The sequence below is a fragment of the Hyperoodon ampullatus genome, assembly GCF_949752795.1.
Source record: "Hyperoodon ampullatus genome assembly, chromosome: 12".
NCBI classification, from domain to species: Eukaryota; Metazoa; Chordata; class Mammalia; order Artiodactyla; family Ziphiidae; genus Hyperoodon; species Hyperoodon ampullatus.
Window position 1 is genome coordinate 64750791 of NC_136925.1, and position 27631 is coordinate 64778421.

The window sequence follows — 27631 nt, forward strand, 5'->3', positions numbered from 1 at the left end:
CATAGCAATGCAACAGGGCACATACTTTGAATCTTTTTCTAGTAGGGATGGATTTGTACCAGTTCCCAAAGTGTATTCCATGGAATATTAATCAGTAAGGTATTTTTAAAAATTAGGTTTTCTGTTCAAATAAATCTGGGGATACTATAATTCCCTTTTGGAGTGTCCCCAGGCACATTTGTATATCAAAGACTTGTCATGTTTAAATCAGTTTTTCCCAAATATAAACCTGTTTTTATCAGACAAAAATCCCTCAATATTCCCTTGGCATATAATTTGGGAACTGCTGATTTACACTAATTCTCTCGAATTTTATCTACAAGTCTTCCTTGTTACCAAGAAGCAGCATATATTTTCAAGGCAGACAGCAAAACGAGAGAAAGATGCCAGGCATGAGCAAAAAGCAAAGTCAATGAGCCCACACGAAACAAACTTTTATCATTAGGCTCACTAGCATTTACAGACTTAACTGAGAGAGCTACAAATCCATGACAGGATTTCAGCGTGGTTTTAAAAGTATTATGTGATATCATGTTCTAATTTTAATTAGTTAAGGCCTCTCTAAGCTCTCAAATTGTAATTTAAAAACAGAAGGAATTTAATGGTAACTAAATTCTCATTCCAATCGTCCCAAATTTTACAGGGCTTTGAATATAATCCCAGTCTGAAAATCACATTGATCGCCAAATTAATGGGGAATACCTAATCTGTTTAGAACCTGTATCAAAAATATGACTCTAATATCCGTCACTATCTCATTGTTTGACCATGGGCAAGTTGAATAAAATAAATAGTACCTGAGTTTCTCCATCAGAAAGAAAGACATCTGCCATTAAATGTTAGTACTAGTACTATACTTCAGATTCCTATACAGACAGCCATATAACAACTTAGCAATGTATAGGTTTTAACCTTCCAATCTATTCATAAGTAAATCCTTCACATTTTAGTGCCTAGCACAGGACCTACCACATATCAGGCACTCAAATATTTATTGAATGAGTAACTTTTGTGTGTTCTTCTTCATTTAAATTCATTCTTCTTTACCATTATTTTCCTAGAACCAAAATTAACTATTGATACTCTGAAGAAGTCTCAAAATTTTTCTTCACCTATTCTGTTACATGACTATCTCAAAACACCTCCCTTTTACTCACCCTGACATTATTTCTTTATAGTCATATCACACTGCAAGTTCTAATTTGTAGTCCAGCATCATATTTTGATAAATTTTTGTTTTCTAAGATCAAGCATTGTTGCTATTTCTTTCTTAATTCTATCTCTTTCTCAGTAAAAGTGCCAAAGTGATATAGAACAAATAAGAGGCAGAAATGCTTTATATAATGTTCTATGAAGACCTCTTAACTCAAAGCTCTTAGAGAAAAACTAATGAAAAAATTATTTATAATAAATAGTAGCAGCAAATTCCTCATGGAAATAGCTTGTGGTTTTCAGTGTGAACAAAAATCATGGACTTTTTTTCTATGGTAACACAGGGAGATGAATTAGCCTAAGTTATTAAATATTAAAGATGGTGGCAGAGCAGAGTCGCTCCCAGATGGACTCGCCGGTCTCGGCCTCTATGTTCACCCCGAGCCCAGCTCTCCGGGGACAGCTGCCGCCCGGCTCCACAGCGGCTTCAACTTGGACTGCAGCGAGGACGGCAAGGCGCTTGATGGCAAACTGGAGCTGGACCTCACCAGCAAGATGCTTCTAGTGAGCCCTACATCAGAGCAGTATGACAGCCTACTTTGGCAAATGTGGGAGAGGATGGACGAGGGGTGAGGGGAGACCACATATGTCACTAGGCAGAGATCAGGAGACATGGGTTCGAGCCCTGGTCCAGGAAGATCCCACATGCTGCGGAGCAGCTAAGCCCGTGCGCCACAACTACTGAGCCTGCGCTCTAGAGCCCGCGAGCCACAACTACTGAGCCCACGTGCCACAACTACTGAAGCCCGCGCGCCTAGAGCCTGTGCTCCTCAACAAGAGAAGCCACCGCAATGAGAAGCCCGTGCACCGCAACAAAGAGTAACCCCTGCTCGCCACAACTAGAGAAAAGCCTGTGTGCAACAATGAAGACCCAATGCAGCCAAAAATAAATATAAAATAAATTTATTAACTTAAAACAAAAGGAAAGGGAGTTAAATAAAGGATAATAGCTTTAGATTTGATAGTTTACCGGAAGTGAAACTCTGTCAGAAGGATGGTGAATGAAGAAGCGTCTTTAAAAGATCTCCCAAAGCAGATATTAAAGAAAAGAAAAATAGAATAAAAATAGTATTAACTATAGGATGATTAATTTTCAAAAGAACCTATTTAAAAGTCATACTGCATTATTATTTCAGTTTCAAATGTCACCTTAAGGCAAACTGGGGCCCTGATTTGACTTGTCTAGACCTCTGTTCTCCTGTTAGTCTTCTACTGACAAATTTAGGGCCAGAGTGTACACCATCCCCACTGCAGGGAAGTTCAGGTTTGGGATGGATTCTGGGTACCTCTTTGATTCACTAGTACCAAGCTGCAGTGGGTCCAGCCCCTTGAGGCTAAGAACTTTAGTGTTATTCACCCAAATAATTATACTTCATAGTCATTCCACTACAGTTATTTTCCTACAGTAGCAGTTCTTATACTGCGAACTGTGGACTCCTGGGAGTCCCCATGACACTGTTAGGGGGGTCTAAAACGTCAAAATTATTTTGTAATAGTAATAATGCTTTTTCTCTGTGTTGGCATATGCACTGATGGTGCAAAAGCAATGGTGGGTAAAACTGCTAGCTTATTAGCAAGAATCAAGGCAGTGGCATCTAAATATATAGTGATTACTGCTACAATATAGCAGTCATTGTATTCTTTACCACCATGCATCTCAGTTAAAATATGTAAAAATAAATAAATCAATAAATATGCATGACAATTTCACTGAAGGATGTTCACAATTAAGCAGTAAAAATTATTAATTTTATTAAATCTCACCCCTGGAAACACATTTTTAAAATATTCTGTGGCAAAATGGGAAACAAATATAAAGCACTTCTCCATATTAAAGTGCAACGGTTGTCTCAGTGTGATTCAGATGTCAGCTGAACAGGCCACTATTATTCTTGAAAGAACAGGTGATAAACTGTAATTATTCAGACATGGCTATTAGGCAGGGATTTTCTCGAAAATGGATTAAGTGACCCTGTCCCTTCAAGGAAAATAACAATTTTCAGTATTTGTTACTAATGATAAAGTTTGAGCTTTTAAGTGAAGATTAGAATTTTGGAAAATGTACATCTATGTCTATAAGCTCAAGAGCTTCCCAGTACTTCCTTGATAAGATAGGCTGTGATATTAACAAACACACTTTTTGATATTTTGTAATAAAATGTCCCAACATTTGAAAGATCTGTACAACTCAATGAACTGATATTTTACAAATAATCAGTGCATTATGTTACAAAGCCATGCATGGGTAAAAGATTCATTCAAAGCTCAAGACAGATCTATATAACAGTACAAACAATTCATTAATATGGTTGCAGCTTTTACACTGCAATTAACCTTTAAGAAATTACCACTTGTTGAGCTTTGGTGCAGTACCAAAGAATATCCAAAATTATCTGAAAATAGTCCTCCCTTTTACTATGTGAGGCCAAATTTTCTTCATGTACTAAGGATTGGCATCCTTTTTCTGCAAAGGGCTAGCCAGTAAATATTTTAGGCTTTGCAGGCTATAAGGTCTCTGTTGCAACCACTCAACTGTGCTGCTGTCAAAAGCAGCTATAGGTAATTCACAAAGGAATGGGCTTGGCCGTGTTCCAATAAATTTTTATTTATGGATGCTGAAATTCAAATTTCTTATATTTTCATGTGTGATAAATATTATTCTTTTTTGAAAACAAAAACCACTCTTTGCTTGCAGGTTATACAAAAACAGTCAGCAGACTGGATCTGGCCTCAGGGCTTGGTGTGCCAACCGCTGATATACCTCAAACAAAGTAACACACTCATCAGATTGAATGCAGAATGCAGCTAGTTGAGATTCTAAGCTGTCTTCTATTACACCAAATATGAAAGAGATTAGCAAAAGTGTAAAACAATGCCACCTTTTTCACAATTTTTTTATTTTGGAGAATATGGTTATTTTCCTAAAAATACCTATGCTAATATGTAAGGGATTTATTCTTGTTACTTTAAAATAAAGTAGTATTTTTAAAAAATGTATCAGTTTTAATTTCTAATAGGGTTACTATTGACAGATCTAATCTACAAAAAGAAAGCCTTTTTTGGGGTCCACAAAAATTTTTAAGAATGTAAAGGGGTCCCTAAGATGAGAAAGTTTGAAAAAAATCACTGTCCTAGAAAATTCAAAAATTATCTCTGGAATAAATTAGCAAAATTACACACTGCTTCTTTCCTAACTTCATATATAGAACAACAAATGGCAGTAGAAAAAGAGCAAATTACCTATGTTCTAGAAACTAACAGTCATGAGTCTGGGAAGAGGCATTATGTCTGTAAATAAACTACACTTCCTTCAACTTGGCTCCTTATAAATACTCCAACAAAGAGCTTCATAGCCGCCCACAAAAGTTAGTCTTTAAGACTGTATCCTTACGGAGGCAGGGGTGTAATTTTACTCTTACCTGATGCAGTGTTCCAACCTAGCCTCCTGCTGGAACACTGTGTCAACCCTGCCTCCCTTCTGAGGGTTCTGCTCTGCCCCTGACATCATCAGAGCGTCAGGGCTGAAAAAGAAGAGCATGAGCCTAAATTATTTGTTAAAGTCAACCCCAAAAGGGCTTTTATGCAAAAAGTATTTCCATGTATAAAAGTGTGCCTAGAAGGCACAACCCAGTGTGATCATACTGATGTACTGTCAATCTACATTTAAAAGTTAGTAATGATAGGGCTTCCCTGGTGGCTTCCCTGGGCCCGTGAGCCATGGCCGCTGAGCCTGCGCGTCCGGAGCCTGTGCTCCGCAACGGGAGAGGCCACAACAGTGAGAGGCCCGCGTACCGCAAAAAAAAAAAAAAAAAAAAAGTTAGTGATGATAATATGAAAAGTGCAAACCTTATTTTCAGGATCGCACTAGAAAATAAAAACACTGTCAGTAGTTTTCATCCTTCTAGGCTCCATAGACCCTAAAAAGTTCCCAGATTCAGTTCAGTTCAGTGTACCTGCTGAACAACCTCTTTCTTAAAGAGAAAGAACCTCTTTCAGTTTCATTCTAGGTTTATAATCTACCCACCCCAAATTTCTCTCATTTTCCTACTATTATACTCAATACACTAAAAAATTGTTTCAAAATGACTGCCAGCTATTATCAATCTAATAGAAATATATACACTCCCTAAAGTCTTATGGTTTAAAACTTATTTTCTTTTCAAGTAGCAAAACAAATCTAGGAAGAATTCTTCAATCACGTAGGTTCAAGGTTCTAATTTCATTTATCAGCTTCATCTAAGAAAAAGTAACTATATCTTTTATTTGAGATGTGAATATTATTTGTACAAGAAAAAAACATTTAAAATTTAAAAAAACAGGTGTGGATAAATTTTAAGTTTAAAAAAACCCCCTATAAATAGTACCTTTTTCATTCACACTTAAAAGACAGGGATAAGCAATGCATATGCAGAAAGAAATTAAAGACTTAATTTAAGATATGCTTTGTTTGCCTTGAATGATATTACATGGATTGAAAAACTAAGTTCTATTTCCAAAATTAATTCCACTTCTCCCCAATACTCCACAAAATGGAAACTTACTCAGTAAGCAGATTTTAAGAAGGACTATGTAGAAGTCTATTAGTTTTGAATTAAAACCAAAGATTTTTAAAAAATGAATGTAAACATGTCCAACAAGGTTTGAAAACAATAAAACACTTACCCCAAATACTAATTAAATTGCATCTGTTGCTTTTTTTTTTTTTTTTTTTTGCAGTACTGATCAACATTTTATAGCAAATACTATTTGGCTCAGCTATTATACTTCAAAGAATATTACCCACAGATATACAGGAGGTTTCCATTATCTAAGTATAAAGTTAATCCACTTAAAATAAGGAGTAAAATTTCATAAAGAGAAAAAACAACTAAACTGGGGCGTTTTCTTCAAGACTTACACAGAAAATGAGCATAAAGAACAAACCATAAAAGATGTTAAAGATTTTGGGTGAAATTTGGTGGCAAAATTAATAAAAGCATGAATTCAGTCAGTGAACATTTACTGAGGGCCTATAAGTAAATATAGTAAACAAAGATACAGTATTGAGCAAGAAGACAAGGCTCCCATTTATTTCCATGGATTTGTCATCCTAACAGAGCAAGACAGACATCCTTCACTTCATTTTGACTTTCAGAACACAATCATAAAGAAAAAAGCTCATTTCTGCAAAAAATAATTAACGGTATTGTTAAGTATTCCCAAGGACTCTTACTAAATCCACTGATATTTAAACCATAATCTTTTAAAGCCCCTATTGTGTCATTCTTGCAGAGATTTTTCTCCTTCAAGTATTAGCTAGCCTTGTTTGTCACTGTTTTTGCCAGGAATTTGAGGAGTTTAGTTATTTTGTCCAGTTTCACTAAATGGTGCACTTGTGTAAAAACAGATAGCTGCATGTGTTACTTCTGCAGGCTTTTGTATGTTAAAATTTTCTGGGTGAACACAAGAGAAACTATTAACATTGATTAACTCACATCAAGCTAGTCTCAAGTATGTATTTTTGGTATATGACTCATAAATAAAAAGTCTGGCTTTTAAAAATATTCATGTTAAAAGTACCACTAGGAGCTTGAGGACCTATGCTATCTATGCACCATATCAACAACAGTGAAACACATGCTCAAGTTTACTGTACAAAGCAGCGATTATGGAGGAGGACTCAGAATAGTGAACAAATTCCTTTACCTCTGAGCATCTCAAGCAGATACTACTGAGGTGCTCACGTGAGCAGTGTGGTGTGAAGACACGAAACAGTTTTAAACAAGTGGTTCAGCCAATTTAGTCATTTCAAAAATGTGAACACCTACTTATGTGTACTCAATTTGCACCCTGCTAGGTGCTTAAACATGATGAACACCACCAATCTGGTTACTATCTGCCCAGGAACCTCTAATCTAGTTTAAGAGAGATTGACCAAATAATCCCAAAAAAATACACATAAAATTGAAACTGTGCTACAAAGATGATTCTTTGGAAACTGAGTTTAAGAGGTGGAGATTGAGTTTAAAATGTATAATAACTCAACGTGTTTGTTTTTTTCTTTTTCTTTAAGATACAATTGTGGTAGGCTGGCAGGTCACCTTAATCTTTTTTTTTTTTTTTAATAGAAGATAACCATTCCTAAGAGGGGGGAGGGATAAATTGGGAGATTGGGATTGACATATACACACTACTATATATAAAATAGATAACTAATAAGTACCTACTGAATAGCACAGGGAACTCCACTCAATACTCTGTAATGACCTATATGGAAAAAGAATCTAAAAAAAGAGTGGATATATGTATATGTATAACTGATTCACTTTGCTGTACACCTGAAACTAACACAACATTGTAAGTCCACTATACTCCAATAAAATTTTTAAAAATTTAGAAGAAAAGAAGATAGCTATTCCTAGAAGATTACCATTCTTTCTTGAATTCAGCTTCAGAAAGCCTCCACAGATGAATTCTTGTGTGTTTTCTTTTATAAGACAACGAAAGTCAAGTTTCCCTTTTTATTTACTCCAGCTGTCAAATTCAGTGATGTTCAATGTTAACTATTTTAATTCAGGTCTACACAAGTACTTCTACCTCTGGTCCTTTGCTGTTCTGTTTTATCTGGTATATTTAATCCTATAAATCTGTTCAACTGACTTTGGAAAAAATACATATATATCCCACCTATGTTTGCATGCCTACAGAAAGCTTAGCTTGTTACTTCAAGCAACTATAACTCAAGTCATCATTATTCATCATCTATTTTTCTGTAAGAGTTACTTAAATTGTAAATATAGAATACTTGTGGAGCTAATATTTTAATATGTCCCAACATCATAAAGTTAAAACAAATGACTATTTTCAAAGACAGAAATGTTAAGGAAAAAACACTACTTTAAAAATGGCACATATTTAGCATAATTTACTCAATAATTATTTACTGAGCTAAGGTCCATGCCTGCAAAGTGCTAGGTCCTGAGGATACTACGATGAATATGATACATTTCCTGTTTTTTTAAGGCGCTCAGAGCGTAGTGGTAGAAAGAGGAAAAAAAAGAACAGGATTCAGCATAATGTGTGCCATAATGAACAGCACATAGGATATGCTGTGCAAGATCAGAGAAGATAGAAACCACCTTTGCCTGTAAGGCACAAAGTCTCCACAAAAGGAATATTTATGATAAGTTCTCAGGTCAGCCAAAAGAAAGTGTTTGGGTATGCCTCCTTTAACTGGGAACTTCTAAAAACACAGCTATTTTAAAATGTTTTTTAAGGATACTGATTGAATCACAGGGTCACATGACAATTTCTATATTCAAAGGACTTTGTGTCATGAACCTCAGGCTTATGATAGGTAGGAGAAAAAAGATTAAATGGTTCTTCCCACCTCAAAATAGAGCTCCAAATTTATCATTTGTAAGTAGGCAAAGTAGATTTTAATCTAATATTGTGTGGTCAAAATGTTTACAATAAATTTGACTGGAAAACCATATAATATTATGTTAGAATTGGAAAAAGCTGAGTCTTTGACACCTTTAAAATTATAGTTAGAGCAATAGTGTATAGATACATGCAGGCAAAAAACCAGAGTGTCTCTTTGCTAAACAAATCTAACAGGTGTAAAAAGACAAATGCCCAGGAAAGAACCTCTTGCATCATCAGCCTTAAAATTCCATCAGTAGATCAACATGACAAAGAACCAGACTTTATTTAAATTAAAGAAAGAAAAAAAAGACTCTACTGACTACATGCAAAAGCCAGATTCACCTATCTGAATCCAACAGATAACAAGATCAGACAAGTCTCTAGAAAATGACATAGAACAGAATAAGCTTGACTTATTTCTTGTATTAGTATGCTATCAGTTTTTAAAAAATTAAAGTCATAGAAAAACTCTACATACAAGCCTAATTTATAAATCAATGATGCAGCAAGTCTGTAGCTATCAAAATTGCTTCCCTTTTGGCTACTAGCAAAAAGCTAAATAAAGAAGTGATTTTTGTTTATTTCCTAATTAGGTAAACCAAAGAACTCTGAAGCAAAATTATCTGACAAAACCACTTAGCTTTCAGCTCAAGTTAGAGGGTAACTGATGCCAAATAACTACCTGAAATGATTAGGCAAATCCTAGGATTCTCACAGGATAATGTTTCTAAAAAACTGACATCAACAGTAAATTATTTAATCAACCTATTGGTTGATAAAAGGTCAGGATACAATTCAGGTCTTAAAATATGAATGGCATCAAATCCACATTTCAGGTGGAGAAACAGAAGGAAAAAATAAGAGTAAATGGTTAGAACTTGCCCAAGGAAGGTCACAGAGTAATTAGCAAAACTAGAAGCACACTCAGATTCTTAACTCCAAGGAGACTGTTCTCTTCCTGACAAAAATGACATGTATATGGTTCTTTCCGTATAATTTAGACAGTGAAGTCATATGACTTGCATTTCTGAGTTAAACAGACGTTGCCCTTTTAAAAGCCAAATTCCGTTCTATCTTCTCTTTTTAAAAGCATAAAATTCCTTCCAACATAAAATACAAGAGAATTTAGATAGAAAAATTGAAAACAATAATTTAGTTTTAATTAGGCACATTAACAATTTAGCATTAATGTCCTCTTATTCATTCAGAATGTAAGAAAAAAGTACTCATTGTTTACCCCTTGTAGTCTTATTTCCTTTTAAAGAAAGTTACCAGTAAATATGAGCACTTATAAAAGCATTCTTGTAAACATTTTTTAAAAAGCGCTATCTACAATCAAATACAAATTTCCCACATTTCTTTAGAGTCTGAAGAAAAGAGGTGGGCTTTTTAAAGGAAAATGCTTGCAGACTGCAGAGGTCTAAGGATAAACCAGGCATTCCCTTCAACAAATCAAGATGCATTAAATGGAAAAATGTTGATAATAAAGACAGGCTACTTTACCCACTTCAGACAATTTATAATGCAATTAAAGGCAGCAAAGTAACAAGACACTATGAAATGCTCTTCAGATCTCTGCAAGTCACTAGTGTAAGGTGAAATAGTGGCATGTATTCTTAATCTCTTTATTTAAAGTTTACTAAATAAGCCAAGCCATTAATCCAGGTTCAGCCTGTACATCCTATTCTGATGGCAAATCTACGTGCTTCTGATGAAATGTTTATGCTCTTAAACTAAGTTTTAACGTCTATCTTTATTTTGCTTTGAGAATCAAGTGTTATGTTTATTAAACATGCAATCAGGTCTCTTCAGCTCCCGATCTTACCTGCTGAATCTTCCAAATCAATCAGTTTGGGCATTAAGCTTTCAGGGAGTTTTTCCGGTAAGTCGTAGCCATTCTTCCTAGCAACTACCAGATGAAAAGCAGCACAAAACTCATCCAGTGTCAAGGCTCCATCTTTATCAAAGTCTGAGAGTTCCCTAGAAGAAAAACTTATTATTAATATAATCATATTCTGCTTTGACTCCCTTTAGGTCTCAAAAAGAAGAGAAATCCTTTCCCAGAAAATAGCAATCTATAATTTTTTAAATTCCATAGATGGAAAGATATGTAATAAAACAAATATAGCAAACTGTTAACTGTAGGCAGCGGGCATATGGGTGTTCAAGGAACAATTCTTTAAGCTTTTCTGTATGCCTTAAATTCTCAAAATAAAATGGTGAAGAAACAGTCCCAATAAATAAAGTCACCAAAAAATGATCTTTAACCCATATGCATTTTTAGTAACAGGATTTAGTTAAAGCTAGGCTTAGTTAGTAAGTCACTGAAATTTTTAAAAACTGTTTTTATTGTTATCAAACTTCTCCATGTATGCACTTTAAAGCATCCAATAGAATTACAAGGCTTGATACAAAGAAAGAGTAGCCCCACCCTGATGTCGATTTTCTGACTGCAGATGCAACCATTTTTTATCCATTACCTTAAACTACATAAATAGCATGCACATATTGCTAGTTCTTGATTTTTCGGTTTTAGGCATTATCTACCTACTTCCTACCATAGCATCCTATGCTTCTAAAAACCTTAATAACAAAATAATTTAGAATGTAAAGAAATACACTGATATACAGTAGAAATAACATTTGTTTATCCAATAATTGTTTTTAAAAAATAATCTGTGATTGTAATTTGTGTTTTAATGGCTAATTTCAACTACACAGCAGCTATCCCTGAGTCTCAGTCTATATTTAAATGGCAGCTAAGCATGTCCTTAAGATCATGCCTTGGTATAGGACTTACTAAACTTGTTAAAAAACAAATGTGATAAACATAACCATGTATGAGCAAACTAGCTTTTATTCCACACATTATGCTTTCAACAAGAAACAGGTGATACAGCTTAAAGAATTTTATAGCACATTTTAAAGAACTACTACAGTGTTATCACTTATTTCTTTTCTAAAGAGTGAGAGAGAAGCTGGCTATTATAAGGCAATACTGAGTTCTTTGAGAATATTCTTGAAAAGGTTACTCTAATAGTTTATTTTTTAAAGTGCAAAAATCTACCTGCTATAAACTCCTCTGAAACAACCCACATTACCCAACTAATGATATACCACACTTACCAAATATGAGAAAGTTCAAGAATAGGAAGTTTTGATTTTGTAAAAAACTCTTTAGCTGCAGATCCTGAAATATTAAAACAGTGTTGTTTAATGTTATTCTGAACTTAAAGCTCCAAGAATAAAATGTGAGGTAAGAGTCTTAAGACTTTTGTCACTGTGAAAAAGGTAACCGTAACATGTGTACATGTCATGTTTTTGGTTTCCAGCGATTATAAAGTTTTTAGGCAATTTGAGAATTAATTTATTCTTTATAATCTCTGACCAATAAAACCATGTTTTTGAGATTATGAAATTGAAATTGTCCTATCCCATCTAGAAGAACTTCTGTTTTTAACAACTCACCTGGAATAAATCCGTTTAGATCAGGCTGAATGGTTTTAAATTGATTTACATAATACTGTCTTTGTTCATCTGTTATTTTCCAGGGATCGTCATAACTACTGGATTGCCTACGAATTTCATTGGCAGTTGTAGCTGATGCTACAGTTCGTACTGTTGTCTGGTCCTGTAATGAAACATTTTTTCCTCAGTACAGCATCTATCTATATGATTACATGGACCAAGATCGCTAGGTTACTTATCTTTGAAAGTAAAACTTATTTTTTGTGGATGTTTAAAAAATAAGAAGTCTTCACAAACTCATCAGCAAACCACATATTTGCTATATAGATTATTAAACGTTTTTGCACAATGATTATATAAATGTGTAGAACGACAGCAATATGTAAGCAACAGAAAGTTATGTAAAATGTGCTAAGAAAGCCAAGCAAATATATTCCTAGATGCAGAAACCTTTCAAAACTTCACTATGGAATCAGCAAGAAAATCAGCCAAAACTTTCAGTGAAACATTCCAATGAAAACAGACTTGAAGAAAACGCACAGAGTTCTGTTTTTTTTGTAAAAGAGTGAACTTGCATTTATAAAATTTGCAACAGCAAAATATGAAAACAATGACTGCAGCAATACTCTGAATGAAGCAAATAAAAATGCAATACCAATAAAATGTCACACCTGGACAGAAGCAGGATGCATGGTTAAAAGAGTACTGGTTGGTGGAGTATCTGCAAAACTGACCCAATTTTCTTGAGGTGGAGGTGGAGAATGCCCTGACCATACTGCATCACCAGCAGAAGAACCTAAAAGCAGAATGGGTAAACATGCTGACTCATTTTTGGAGAAAAAAATAAAGTTACAAGGTTTTTAATGATAACAAATCACCACACACATATAAAAGTTTTCTTTTAAATGCTAACTTTGAAGAAATGTTAACAATTTCCAAAATGGAATCTTTTCTGTCAATTTAAAATTATACCTCATTTGGTATAACCAATTTATTGCTGTAATAAGCAATATAGCAGCAGAATCATTTTTACAACAAAGTGTACATCCCTTCACTAATATAATCTATACTTAGGAATATATCCCTAGGAATATTTATTTATTCATTTTACCCTTCAGAGAATCTGATCCCAGTAAACTTTTGTCTAAGCATCATAGATATAAATAAATGCAATTACCACTCTTCAAAGTGATATATCTACTTAGAAACTTTCACAGTTGGCTTTTGCTTCTCTTTAAGGCACTTAACATATAATTAAAAATTGACTTGGAGGCAACTCTTAAAGGAACATTATCAAGCTTTCTTCAATTTACAACCCTTAATAAATGTTACTTTTAAAAATTTCTAAATACCTGATTGTGCTTCACCAAAGGGAGACCAAAATGGCCCAGGTCCTGCAAGAGGCCTCTCACTGTTTCCTCCACTGGGATGGCGGCTGTGCTTCCTCCATGTGTGTGGAGAAGTTGGTGGAGACTGCTGTGGCGAAACTACTGGGGATACAGGTTCCTATAAAGAACATCATTACTTTAAAATTTAAATTTTAAGGTAACATTTTCATTACTAAGGCACTCAATAAATGTTTCAGTGTAAGCATCAGCACAGGACATCAACTGGTAGCATTTACACGCAAGTGCTTACCTGTTGATCTGCAGATGTACGAGGCTGGACAGTATCATGGCTTGTGGATCCCTTTTTTACTTGCCCCCTGCCCGGTGGTGGGGGAATTACACCAGAATAAGACCCTTGATTTTCAGAGTCTGAAGAATATGAAGCTGCATGACGAGATTCCTGTTCATTCTTTGAAGCAACAAATCTTGGCAGAGGAAGGTCCTTTACTGTTAACCACAAAAATAATTATTACTTCAAAATAAAAAACGGTATACATACGAAAAACTGAAATAAGAGATGAATTTGACATTAGAAAGAATTTTTGCAAAAACTGATACAGAAACAACAGACACAAAATGTTTATCTCTACAAAATTCAGATCATCTCCCTTAGATTGTTTAGGGAAACTCTAACCTAGAAAGAAGTAGTAACACCAAACTGTCCTTAAGGAGTTAAGCTGTATTAAATGTTCATTGCATGTCTGGCCCTATGCTTGTACTTTATATCTATCTCGTCTCATAACCATATCAACCCCATTTTACAGAGAAAGAAACTGAGACTCCAAGATACCAAGGTCATTGACAGTTAGGATTTGCACCCAGGTGAGTCGGACCCCGAAGCCTAGGCTGTTTCTACTCACACTGGTTCCCTAAAGGAAGATGTTAGAGCTCTAAGCAAAATAAGAATATGTTACTAAGTTTGAGACTAGATTAATCTAGACATTTTCATTGCAGAAATTCCTGAAAACATCTTACTGTTCACCTACCAAGGACACAGAACAAGGCGTTAGTTATACCCACCCACTTTAGTCTAGCTTATGACACTCCTACAGGCAAATATTCTACATTCAATTTTAAATAGAGAAGAGGATAAAAGACTGAGAATTTCTCTGCACACTTTTAGACTAGAACAATACAGCAGCAGAACCATTTTTAGAGGAAAGTGTACTTCCCTCCACCATGATTACCAGAATTTCTCTTTAGAATCTCCACATTAAGAAGGGAAAACATTGTTTATTCAGCATTTATGTAAAGGAATTCAAAATTACCTGAAAAGAATGTAAACTCTCAACTCTAGAACAATGATATGTGGCAAACCAGAGCTCCACAATGAAAACCTCTGGATGACTAATAAACTGAGCTGGTACTTAAAACTATGTTATAAAAATTCTAACATCAGAGAAAACCTCAAGTTTTCTCTTGCCCGCCTTTCCTATGAAAACCAAAGAACTCTGCATTTAAGTGCCTACCTTTATAGAATCTCCATATACTTAGGCATCAATGAGCCTCCAAGTAACAGAAAAACAAATTATCCTAGGTGACATTTGTAAGGTGGTTAGATGCTTGTATTTGGGTTTTAGTCTGCCAATATTTTTAATACTGTGTCTGTCAATCAAAGTTTTGGGTAACTAATACTTTCTAATTTCAAATGGAGCTTTCATGGCTTTTCCAAACAGGAAAACACAAAGTATAATGTTGTTTTATACTTAGTTAGTAGAAAAGAATATAAGGAAAGCATATATGAAGATGGGCACTATAATTCATCATTTTCCTTGATAAAATGATTCATCTAAATTCTAAGCAATTTTTAGTAAATTAATTTTTAAAAATCACCATTTTAACAGTTTTTATACTACCATCAAATATGTATGAAGTACATATATGCCATAACAGAGCTAAGACAGACATATTTTTCTAATATTAACAAATGAAAAGAGCATGGTAGTAAAAGACATGACACTACCTCAACGTCACAAATGCCACTGAAACATCAGAAAGACTCAACAGTTCTGACTTTACTTCATTTGTGATTAGAAGTTCATTTTCATTTCAGTTACTAATATTCCATATTTACCTGTATTTATACTTTCCACTCTTAAAGGGAAGCCAGACTGGGCAACAGCTACAAGTTTCAAAGCAATATAGAACTGACTTCTTCCAAAATAACCAAGTCTAGTTGCACCACAAAGCTCCATAATCTATAAAAGAACACAATGTTAACATTAAGAATTATGACAGGGCTTCCCTGGTGGTGCAGTGGTTGAGAGTCCGCTTGCCGATGCAGGAGACGCAGGTTCGTGCCCCGGTCCGGGAAGATCCCACATGCCGCGGAGCGGCTGGGCCCGTGAGCCATGGCCGCTGAGCCTGTGCGTCCAGAGCCTGTGCTCCGCAACAGGAGAGGCCACAACAGTGAGAGGCCCGCGAACCGCAAAAAAAAAAAAAAAAAAAAAAAAGAATTATGACAATAATTCTCCACATAAGCAGCTATCTAACTTCTGTTTATAACTTCTCCAAAATACACAGCTGACATATGGTATATTACTCTCAACTGACAACCAACTTCCTCAAGTTTCAGGTTTAAATGTTTGAAAATAAAAAGGCACTGACCTTACAATAAGAGGGTTATCATTCTCCTACATATTAAAATTCATGTGATAAGCAACTACATTTTATTAAGAATCATATCTTTTAGAAACAAATGTACCATCTACTCTTCTTCATAAACACTGTGCATACAATAGGGCCAAAAGTTTCTGCAACTAATAGATTATTAAGCAGCCATTTAAAGAAAGTCATAAAATGACACAGTAAGTGGGAAAAGGCAGGATGCATAATTTTAACTACATAAACACAACTTTTAAAACAACCAGATATATAAAAATTCTGCCAACAAATTTGTTAGGTGAGATTAACAGTATGGTTTTTTTCCCCCTCTTATTTTCCAGATTGTATTTAATGTGGTTATACTACTTTTCTTTAAAACAACCATTTTTGTTTGTTTGTTTGTTTAGTTTTAAAGCATGAAGGCTTTCAAGGATCATTCTAATCACTCAACAAGTATTTCTCGACTGGCTACTACAAGTATCAGACTAGAAAAGAGAATTTTAAGTTACAAGATTAAATTATAATCCCCAAAGCTGGAGTAACATCTACTATACAGACATCATAAAGTAATCTTAAAACAAGCACTAAATATCCTTGTCTCAGCTTCTCAAAAAACTCAACTTCTTGTACAAAGGGAACATATTTTGTCTATTTTCTTTTCCCCAAAACACTCAAAGGAAGATTAAGGTACCTGAGATGCTGTGGTACTAAATCAGAAGTATTTACTAGAATTGCAAAAAAGTACCTATCAATGGTTCAGCAACATATCACAATAACAATAACCATTTGTTCACTTGCACAAGGAAAAAAGACAGTCATTTTTGCTATGAACAATCAGCGCAGGAGGAAGTTGCTGTTCTGCCACTAAGGGGCATCACTTCTGTGTAAATTTTAAAGGGCAAGGAGGATAAAGGGGCAGGTTTACATTAAGGGAACTAGGAGGAAAAGGAGGGCGAGAGTTAAGAATAGAAGAGCACACAGCCCTGCAGGCTATGCAGGCACTGTGTTATGATTACTGTGCCCACTTGGAACCCCTTAAGGGATCATTTCATATCTTGGATTACTTTGGCTTATAAACCAAAGCGTCTAAAATATTCCAGGTAAATGCTAGATAAATAACGGGAAGACCTAAAAGGAGATCACCCGTGGTTTCTTTAGCCTCGTTACATCCATTTCAGGTGCCTGTGGGACTTTCAGGGGGAGTTACCCGGGGAACAGTTGGCAACACAGAGGCAGTGTTCAGAAGGGAGCACGTTGAGGAGATATGCTCCACAGATGGGAAGCAGACAGGAGGTGATGCCCGAAGCTGGGGGAGTAAATGAGACTGCCAGCAAGCCCAGAGCAGTGAAAGGAAACCTAACAGGCAGGTATAAAAAGGACCCTATGAAAGAGATAGTGGGAAAAAGTACCAGCAGGAAGTGGGAAACCAAGGGTGGGAAGAGGCTCTGGAAGGGGGGAGCAAGCCTTAAAAGAAACAATCATTGCACAAACAGGTTTAGGTACAGGGTGTTCAAGATGAAAACTAACCTGAACTCACCACAAGAAATTAATTATGGAATAGCCATATAAAGAGAAAAATACGTAGCCTTTAAAACTCACTTATAGCATTAATGTTATGAAAACAAAAAGCAGAACACAAAGCAGTGTATACATAAGCATAACCTAATTCTATTATGATATGTACATATAAGAGGTAGTGAATACGCCAGCGTTTATTTCTGGGTGCTGAGATTAAGGGATATTTCTATGTTTTCTTTACATGAGACTGTATTTACTACCCAAAATATATAATATCATTTAATCAGAAAAATGATAAATATTGGTAACTTCTAAAAAGGAGAAATAGTGGGATCCAATTAAAAAAGGGGGGGAAATGTACTCTATGTTTTGCAATTAGGTTTTTGCTGCTCGAGCCGTTATCGAGATGCGGTAGGGTAAAATCTAGTTTGCAATGGGTTAAGGAATAAACAGGAGGAATTTAAGTAGAAAGACAGGTACAAAACAGGTTAAGATACTTGGCTTTGAAAGAAAGTAAGTTTACAAGGGTAATTTTGCTTCTCTTAAGTCTCTGAGCTAGTCAGCAGAACAGGCACTAGAAATAAGGTCTTTTGATTCCAAACCCAAAGCTCTTCCCAGGACGTGGGGTGGAAATGGGGTGGGATGGGTAGAAGAGAAAGGAGAAATACTATCTTTCTGTTGTATCAGACATAACAAAATCTTAAGAGCCTGTATGCCAAGCTGCCACCTCAGGACTCGGGAAAGATGTTCTGAAAGAGGAGATAAAAGGAATCAAAGGCAATATCTGCAATTATTCCTCTACAACTGATCCTGGCTGCATCACCTAAAAAACTCACTTTGCGGCCCAAGTCAGGCATGTGTGTCACTGTGTCTCTCTCCAAGCTACCCCTACTGCAGAGGCCATAATCCCATGAACACAGGAGAGAAGGAAAGGAGCTATGACATACAAATTTACAAAAATAACTCCTGATGAAGTAGTCTAAAGAAGTCTATCAAGAAGAAAATAGACTAAATTACCAATAAGTCTAAATTACCATCACACTCTTGTGAATTAGACAAAATTCGTCTCTAAAGAAATGCTTGGAATAAATTCCTAGAAGGAGACCAAACTAAACCAAACTATACATATGTTTAAAAATTAGCTATAGCCAATTGCCTTTCAAAAAGGTTACTAAAATTTATTCTCTCACTGTCAGTATGAGAGTGTTTCTCATCTTTTTCACCAGTAACTTATTTATTTCTGACCCCCTGTGTGACACAGTTCTACATAGAACCTGGACCTGTAACATTCTTTTTTAATTACTTTAGCCTTATAATATTTAAATACCTGATAGGGTTAGCCCAGCCTTCACTTTTTGTTCTTTAGAATTTTCTTTGCTATTCTCACATTACTTAATCTTTCAAATAATCTTTAGAATCATTTATTGAAATAAACTGAGACTTTAATTGGGACGGCAATTCATGTACAGTCTGGTTCCTAACTTTAACAAGACCACTTCAGTGCTTTATCATTAAGGGCTAACACTCTGCAACACCTTTGTTAAGAAACTATTCAGCTAGTTCCACTATTCTAATAGTTTTGTTTGGGGCTTTATATTTTTAAAAAACACAGATAGATGTTAGTTTTATTGTGTGCACTTGGGGGCAGAAAACTAAAAGATGATAATTTTTCCCTCTGGTCTTATTAATAGAGTTCCTAACATCAAACCATCCTTTGATCCCTGAAATGAATTCCATTTAGTCATGGTGCATTACTTTCTCAAATAATATTTATCTAAAATTTTAACCATAATCTTAAAATGATTAAGCTTTTTAAAAAAAGCTATACCTGAAAGGTTTGGAACTGGTGTTACATTGGCTTTGTAAACACAACTAGCAAGCTTTACTTTTTTCCTGCTTTAAATAGATTAGGAATTTCATGATCCTTAAAGATTTGGAAGAAAATTCACCTATGACACTGGGTAGGCAATATCTCTGATATATTTCTCTGTTTCTTCCAAGTTATTTGGAATAAACTAGGTTTTCTATCTATAAAATATCTGATAATTTCCTAGAAAACTATTTATTGCCTCTAAATTTTGAAATTTATTATTAGTTCAGCATTATTCAAAGTAGCCTCACTCTTTTAATTACCTCTTTATGGTAATTTTCCCTTATTCTAAATCATGCGTATTTGTGTGCAAGCTCATACAGTTGCCTGATCGTGAGAACTACTTAAAGCCCTTCTTAGGATACAGATTCCCAGATCTCTTCCAATAGATTCTAACTCACCCAGGAAACCAGGCCAGTGAGTGGTTGCTGGTATACTACTGATAGCCACTACAACCGATTAAGCTTTATTTTCTTAACATTATAAAATTTATATGCTCATGGTAAAATAAATAAAATAGTACTTGGGACACAGAACTAAAAGTTCTTACAATACTCATCAAAAGTAACCATTATTTTATGTTTTTCCAATTTTTTCTACATATATACAAACATATGAGCACACATACTTCACACACACTTTTTATACATGTAGGGTCATACTATATATGATTTTTTCCACATAATATTACTCAAAGGTCTTTTTATATCAGCATATATAGGTCCCTCTCATTTTTTTACACAGCATTCCATTGCCTGGATATTCCTATTACAAATTAATTAACCCCTTACTGATGAACATTTAGGATTTTCCAGCTTTCTATTACAAATAATGCCATAAACATTCATGTGCACGTATCTTTGTATACTTGTACAACTGTAGAACAAATTTCTAGAAATGGAATATGCTTTAAAATGTAACACAGTCAAGTACTATTAACTCTGAATGACTGTAACATCTTACTGACAGGCACAGAACCCTGGCTGCCTGTTCTGAGATGAGAGGGAGGAAGGGGGGTGGGGAGAGAGAGAGAGGTGTCAAAGTTTTCATTAATTTTATTGGATTCAAAAAGGAATACTAGCCTTAAATAAATAGCATCAATTTCTTTTCTAAATGCTCTGTTTAATAATATTTACGAAAAAGACACTAAATTCTAGGAAGGAAAGATAAACTAGATTGTAGTTCACTTTAATACCTATAGAGATTACTGTGGTTGGGAAATCATTCTGTATCATTTATACAGTATTTGAGCAAGTGATATAACTTTAATGTGCCTCAGTTTCCTCATATGTAAACTGGGGAAAAGAATATACTACTTCATATGTTGTTGTGGAGATTCAATGAGACTGTACTTAATAGAGCACTTACAACAGTGTCTGGTCCACAAATATCATTATTATCACTTTTTATTTACTACCTGATCATAATGTACTTTATTTAGTCAGGGACTTCAGTAACTAAATCATTCCTGAAAACCACATTTTCTTGAGAGCTGAGAACTAATGCCTTTAAGCACCAAAGTGGGTTCTATTATAACTTTTGATGAAAAGTCTTCTAAAAGATGGGATGTTCTCATGCCTTCACAAGTATTTTGAACTTCTGGTTTAAGACAATACACTGAGTACAGGAATTTACCTCCTCTCCTTTCAGGAGCCTTATTAAAATGATAATAAGGGAACAAATTAAAAATAAATAAGAGGGAAAGAGGAACAATGAACTGACAGGAAATTTAAGTAAATTTTAACAATTAGAAAGCAAATGGAGTCATGCCTAATGAAGTAGGGTAGAAGAAATCAGTGCCAAGAATATCCATGGAGAAGAATCAACTTGGCCTGCAAAATGCAGGGACTCATCCAGAAATGCTAGGTATGACTTGAGAGTGAGACTGGGACAGAGATGAAGCTCCCTATACCTACAGTTGCTCACAGAATATTAGCAACTAGACTCTACCCTCCAAGTGAAAACAAACAAAAAACTAAAAAATGAAATGACAGGGAAGTACTAGGACAGCTGATGTAGATAGGAGTTGTTGCCCCAGAGAAAAGCTTCTGTTTCTAGCATTTAGCAACCCAACTAAGACCAGAATCTGACCCACTCCTCCTAAAGTGAGGCAGCCTTTTGAGGTGTTATGCCCAAGTACACAGAGCTCAGTTTTTCTACTGCCTCAAAGATCAACAAGCAACTGCAGAAAGCCTACAAACTGGAAGAGAACTGCCAAATTTACAAATGGGAGAAAACAAACAAACCCTAGAAGACATAATTCATGGAAGAAAGAGCACTTAAAAATATTCTAGTGAGTATCCTCTGACAGATTTAAGATAATACTGTCTCACTCACAGAACAAGAACAGAATACTATGAAAAAGGAATGATCAGCGAATAAGACGTATGGAAATACAGCCAGTCCCTTGGTATCCACAGGGGACTGGTTCCAGGACCTGCCAGGGATACCAAAATCCTAGGATGCTTCAAGTCCTTGTAGCTGCCCCTCTGTATCCACAACTCTGCATCTGTAGATGAGGAACCCACAGGTACCAAGGGCCGACTGTATATTTGTCGGAAGAAATCTGCATGTTACTAGACTTGCACAGTTCAAACCCATGTTGTTCAAGGGTTAACTGTATACAAAGTTCAGTAAAAATACTAGAAAATTAAAAATAAAATTTCTCCAGAAGTAGGAAGGGGAAAGCTGAATTAGAAAATATGAGAAAAGAAACAAAGATTAATCCAGATGGGCCACATTTTTATTAAAATGAGGTCTACAAACGACACACAGAAAGGAGAAGAGTGATAATGAAAGAACAAGAGATTTACCCCAAAGCTAAAGGACAGAAGTTTTCAGACTGAGAGAGTCTGAGTGCTCAACACAATGGGTTAAAGAATTCCTAAACACATTATTACTGTGGAACTTTAGAACACCAAGGATAAAACAAAGATCCTAAGAGTAGCCAGAATAGGTGTAGGGGAGGGCGATAAGGAAGAGAGGTACTGATCACTTAAGAAAAAAACACTAACTGGACTGGAATCAGACTTCTCACTGATAACACTGAATATCAGAAAACAATAAAGCAACATTCTCAAAGTTCTAAGAAAAATTATTTACAACCTAGAATTCCATATCCAAATTAGCATCGATGATAACAAGAATATGGGGCTTCCCTGGTGGCACAGTGGTTGAGAGTCCGCCTGCCGATGCAGGGGACACGGGTTCGTGCCCCAGTCCGGGAAGATCCCACATGCCAAGGAGCGGCTAGGCCCGTGAGCCATGGCCGCTGAGCCTGTGCGTCCGGAGCCTGTGCTCCATAACGGGAGAGGCCATAACAGTGAGAGGCCCGTGTACCGCAAAAAAAAAAAAAAAAAAAAAAAAAGATGATAACAAGAACAGACACTTTCATAGACGCAGAAATTTTAAAAAGTTTATCTCCTATGAACTCTTTCTTGGGAAAATGATGTTATTTAGCAAAATCTGGAGACAGAGCATCCAGGAAAAAGTAGATTCACACCAAGAAAGCGGGGAAATAAAGTTGCAGGAAAACAGCTATGCAACTGGGCAAAGGAGCCACCAGTTCAGATAAACTGACAGAAGGGTCCAGGAGGAAAATTTCAGAAAAAGTAAAGGGGAAGGAATGGATATGAAGGCAAACAGTGCAAGGAAAAAAAAAAAAAAAAAAGAAAGGCAGTTGAGAAAGTATCAGAATGTAATCACAGTACAATGCCTGGATCTGCAGTAAAATATTTATATCATCATAATGTAAATACTTTTTTACTTTGAATTTTTACACTCTAAAGTCAATCTAAAGTCAAAACAGTAAACAATTAAGAATTATGGGGGCTTCCCGGGTGGCGCAGTGGTTGAGAGTCCGCCTGCCGATGCAGGGGACACGGGTTCGTGCCCCAGTCCGGGAAGATCCCACACGCCACGGAGCGGCTGGGCCCGTGAGCCATGGCCGCTGGGCCTGTGCGTCCGGAGCCTGTGCTCCGCAACGGGAGAGGCCACAACAGTGAGAGGCCCGCGTACCGCAAAAACAAAAACAAAAACAAAAAAACAAACAAAACAAACAAACAAAAAAGAATTATGGTTCTAGAACAAGGTGCAAATGTTATCAATATTAAATATGTACAAGTAGAGCTAACAAGTTGAGAGGGGGAAGGATAAGAAGGTGAAGGGAGAAAGGCATGGGCTTCTGGTTTCTGGTCTAGCTGAACAAACCTAAAAAATCAAGAACTCTTCTTAGATCTGTAAGAGAACAGAGGTCATACAGCAAATTGCTGCCCCCAAACTGGAGACCAACAGAAAGCAAATACAGAGAATCACAACTTACTGGAAGAGAAACCCATCAACATCAACTTCCTCAAAACCAGTGCCAAGGAAGGGAAGAATAACTGATGTAAGAATAACTGTAACTGATGAATTGGTGTAGGCTCAGTGTGTACAAGTCTGAGAGAGAAAAATACAGGGGCCCCTTGTCACAGAGGGGCTTTACCTCCAGGAGAAACCTCTACCAGGTTCTCACAGAGAATATGGGAGAAAAACCCCTTTATGCTTCTGGCAGGGGGAGGGGAAAAGGAGCCATCTTGAAACCCACCAGAGCATTCTGGTCTTAACAAGGCCTGGCTTCAGGAGAAACTATTTAACCAGAGCCCAACCTGCCCAGTATTTATCAGAGCCTAACTAACCTGGGAGAAAGGAAATGACATTCTACCCATCTTGTCCCCCCTAAGGGGGGTAATGGGGATATGGGTGGGACGGAGAAGCAACTGTGAAGTTCACAGTCCAGAGGCAGAGGTTCACTGAAAGACTGAGACATAATCATAGGACTACAGAATGCTTTGCCTCATCCCATACTTTACCACCACATTACTAAAGATGTATTTATGGTATCATTAACCCAGTACATCATGTCAGGCTATCAAGAAAAAAAATTACAAGACATACTAAAAGGCAAAAAAAAAAAAAAAAAATCACACTTTGAAGAAACAAAGCAAGCATGAGAAACAAACTCAGATATGGCAGTGATGTTGGAATTATCAGGCCAGGAATTTAAAACAACTATGATTAATATGTGAAGGGCTCTAATGGATAAAGTAGACACCATACAAGAACAGAACAGGCAATATAAGCAGAGAAATGGAAATCCTAAGAACCACCCCCCTCCAAAAAAAAGCTAGGTATCTAAAACACTATAAAACAAAGAATGCCTTTGATGGGCTTATTAGTAGACTGGACATGGCTGAGGAAATAATCTTCGAGCTTGAGGATCTAAGTAAGACCTCTAAAACTAAAAGAGGAAAAAACAGAACAGAATATTTGAAAACTGTGGGACAACTACAAAAGGTATGACATACATGTAATAAGAAGACAAGGAGAATAAAAACAACAGAAGATTTACTTGAAACAATAATAACTAAAAGTTTCCCCCAAATTAATGCCAGAAACTGAACCACTGATCCAGCAAGCTAAGAGAACACAAAGTAGAATGAATGCCCAAAAAAGTACACCTAGTCCCTTTACAAAAATTAACTCAAAATGGATCACAGATCTAAATGTAAAGCATAAAATTATACAACTCCTGGAAGATAACATATGTATTCGGGGTCCTTAAGAAAAAGTGGGGGTTTTTTTCTTTCACCTAATGGAATAACACTATTAAGAGTTTTTGTTTTGTTCTGTTCTTAATGATTTGTGACTTTTTCCTTTTTGCCAAGGTAGCATTTTTGCTCTATCAGCAGTCTTTCTAGTCGTTGCCTTTCTACCTGTATGCCATGGCTTAGAAAAGGAATCAACCTTTTAATACTGTAGAAAACAAGAATAAATAGTTCTTTAATAATAACTCGAAGAGCTCTCCAATGAGCAAAATGTACACAAGCATCATTTTTTACTTCTGATACACAAAATATGGACATGTTGGGGAGAGGGTTAACATTTACTGAGTGCACACAATGCTAAGCATAGTGCTAAATACTCAAGGTGTTCCCATCTAATCCTAAAAATAATGGAGTAGAATTGGTAGTTCTATCATTTTACAGGAGAAGTAAGAGAATCAGACTGGCCAAGTAACTAAGGCCAGAGGGCTCAAAAAAGGGCAGAGCTATAATTCAAAGTCATGCTTTTAATCTTCTACCAAGACATGCTGTCCACTGTCCTTTTCCTAGAATAATGTCAGCTGCCTCAGAGCAAGTACCCTCAGTAAGTCCTAAAAGTTGAGTGCCTAGTACAAAGTGACAATGAAAGAGTAGTTTAAATGCATTAGGAAGGCTCTTTAATCCTATGCTCAGAACATGAGGTACAGGAAATTCTAACAACAAGAAAGGTATATGGAAGTTATCTGAGAATTTCAGCTTGAATCTAAGAGCTGAATTATAAAGTAGAAAAATGCAAAAAAAATGGAATGAGGAATATATTGAAACTATACATAATACTGAGAATCAATACATAATCACTGAGAATACTGTCAAAATTCTCTCCAAAATGAAATTTTATGAATGTTTAATAAAATATAATAGAAAGTAAGATCCTCCCTTTATAGTCACTATCAAGTTAAAATTGAGGTGACTCCATTGCTTTCATTTTTATAAACATTCTTTAATTTAAGTTGGACTGGGTCAATGGACAAGCTGACTGTTTTTGCTGGCTTAAAAGCCCAGGCAGTTTGGTCTACCTACGTGCACAACACTGGCTCCCAAGTCAGTTTAACTTTTATTGTTCCACTAACTTGTTAGACTTGTCCCCACACCTCTCTGTGACTCATCAGCTTTACCGACATGGGAATAACTTGTAATGGAGACTCAGGTTTACCAGAGAAATTAGAGGAAAACAGGGAACAATTACACTGAATACCTATTATTAGGAAGACTGTTTACTTGTTGTCCCACTTAACGCTCAGAACACTCCTCTAATGTTGGCTACCATTATCCCCAGTTCATAGGAAAGGAAACTGAGGTTAGTAGGTGGCAGTCAGGGTTCAAAGCCAGATTAGTCTGAGTCCGAAGCCTCTCTGTTCCCAGGTGCCTCCAAGGCATAGCTAAACAGAACTCTCAACATGGCATGTTTATGGGACAGTAGTTCCAAAATGTATTCCAAAGAACACCAGTCAAGTTAAATGCTCTGTAGTTGAATAAACATATATTATAGCCCCCTTGGCGACTTTACAATGCATTTTTAGTTCATAAGAGGCACTAAAAAATCCTACAGCCTAGAAACAACCCTCTTTTTGGTTTAGTATCTATTAAAATGCTTTAGAACTAGTGGTCCATAGAGCAGATGCTCTGTATAACACACTTTGGGAATCAATGTTGTTTAAGAGCCCAGAGCAGTGATATTCAAACTTTTTGGTATCAGGATCCCTCCTTATACATGCTTAAAAAAATTAAAGAGGACTCCCCCAAAGCCTTTGTTTTTGTGGCTTATATTTATTGATGTTTACCATATTAGAATTTAAATTGGGAAATTAAAAAAACATGCACCTATGAATTCATTTAAACACAAGAATAATCCTATCACATGTAACATAAAATTTTATGAAAATAACGTTTTTCCAAAATAAAAAATTGAGAATACATTGTTTTATATATATACAAATTTCCTTAATGTCCAGCTTATGAGAAGATTAATATCTGCTTCTGTATTTGATGCACTGCAGTATGTTGCTTTGCTTAAAGACACTCACTTCACATAGGTATGTGTTGGAAGACAAAGGACAGTTTTTTTAATTTTAATTAATTAATTTTTGGCTGCGTTGGGTCTTCATTGCCATGTGCAGGCTTTCTCTAGTTGTGTCAAGCACGGGTTACTCTTCGTTGCGGTACGCAGGCTTCTTGTGGCGGTGGCTTCTTATTGTGGAGCGTGGGCTCTAGGCGCTCAGGCTCAGTAGTTGTGGCACACAGGCTTAGTTGCTCCACGGCATGTGGAATCTTCCCGGACCAGGGACTGAACCCGTGTCCCCTGCATTGGCAGGTGGATTTTTTTTTTTTTTCACGGTACACGGGCCTCTCACTGTTGTGGCCTCTCCTGTTGCGGAGCACAGGCTCCGGACGCGCAGGCTCAGTGGCCATGGCTCACGGGGCTAGCCGCTCCGCGGCATGTGGGATCCCCCCAGACCGGGGCACGAACCCATGTCCCCTGCATCGGCAGGCGGACTCTCAACCACTGCGCCACCAGGGAAGCC

At 36.2% G+C, this 27631-nt stretch overlaps 1 protein-coding gene across 5 annotated transcripts in view; it reads right to left on the reverse strand.

Moving 5' to 3' along the window:
- The window catches only part of REPS1 (RALBP1 associated Eps domain containing 1), a gene marked incomplete at its 5' end in the record, with an annotated part of 79626 nt that overhangs the window by 24487 nt on the left and 27508 nt on the right, over positions 1-27631 (reverse strand). For all 5 annotated transcript variants that reach the window (XM_079716572.1, XM_079716571.1, XM_079716570.1 and 2 more), the window contains 7 exons: positions 10445-10599; positions 11746-11809; positions 12088-12250; positions 12759-12883; positions 13440-13593; positions 13726-13922; positions 15550-15673. In XM_079716572.1, the coding sequence (XP_079572698.1) occupies positions 10445-10599; positions 11746-11809; positions 12088-12250; positions 12759-12883; positions 13440-13593; positions 13726-13922; positions 15550-15673 (982 nt within the window). The remainder of the gene's footprint in view (positions 1-10444; positions 10600-11745; positions 11810-12087; positions 12251-12758; positions 12884-13439; positions 13594-13725; positions 13923-15549; positions 15674-27631) is intronic.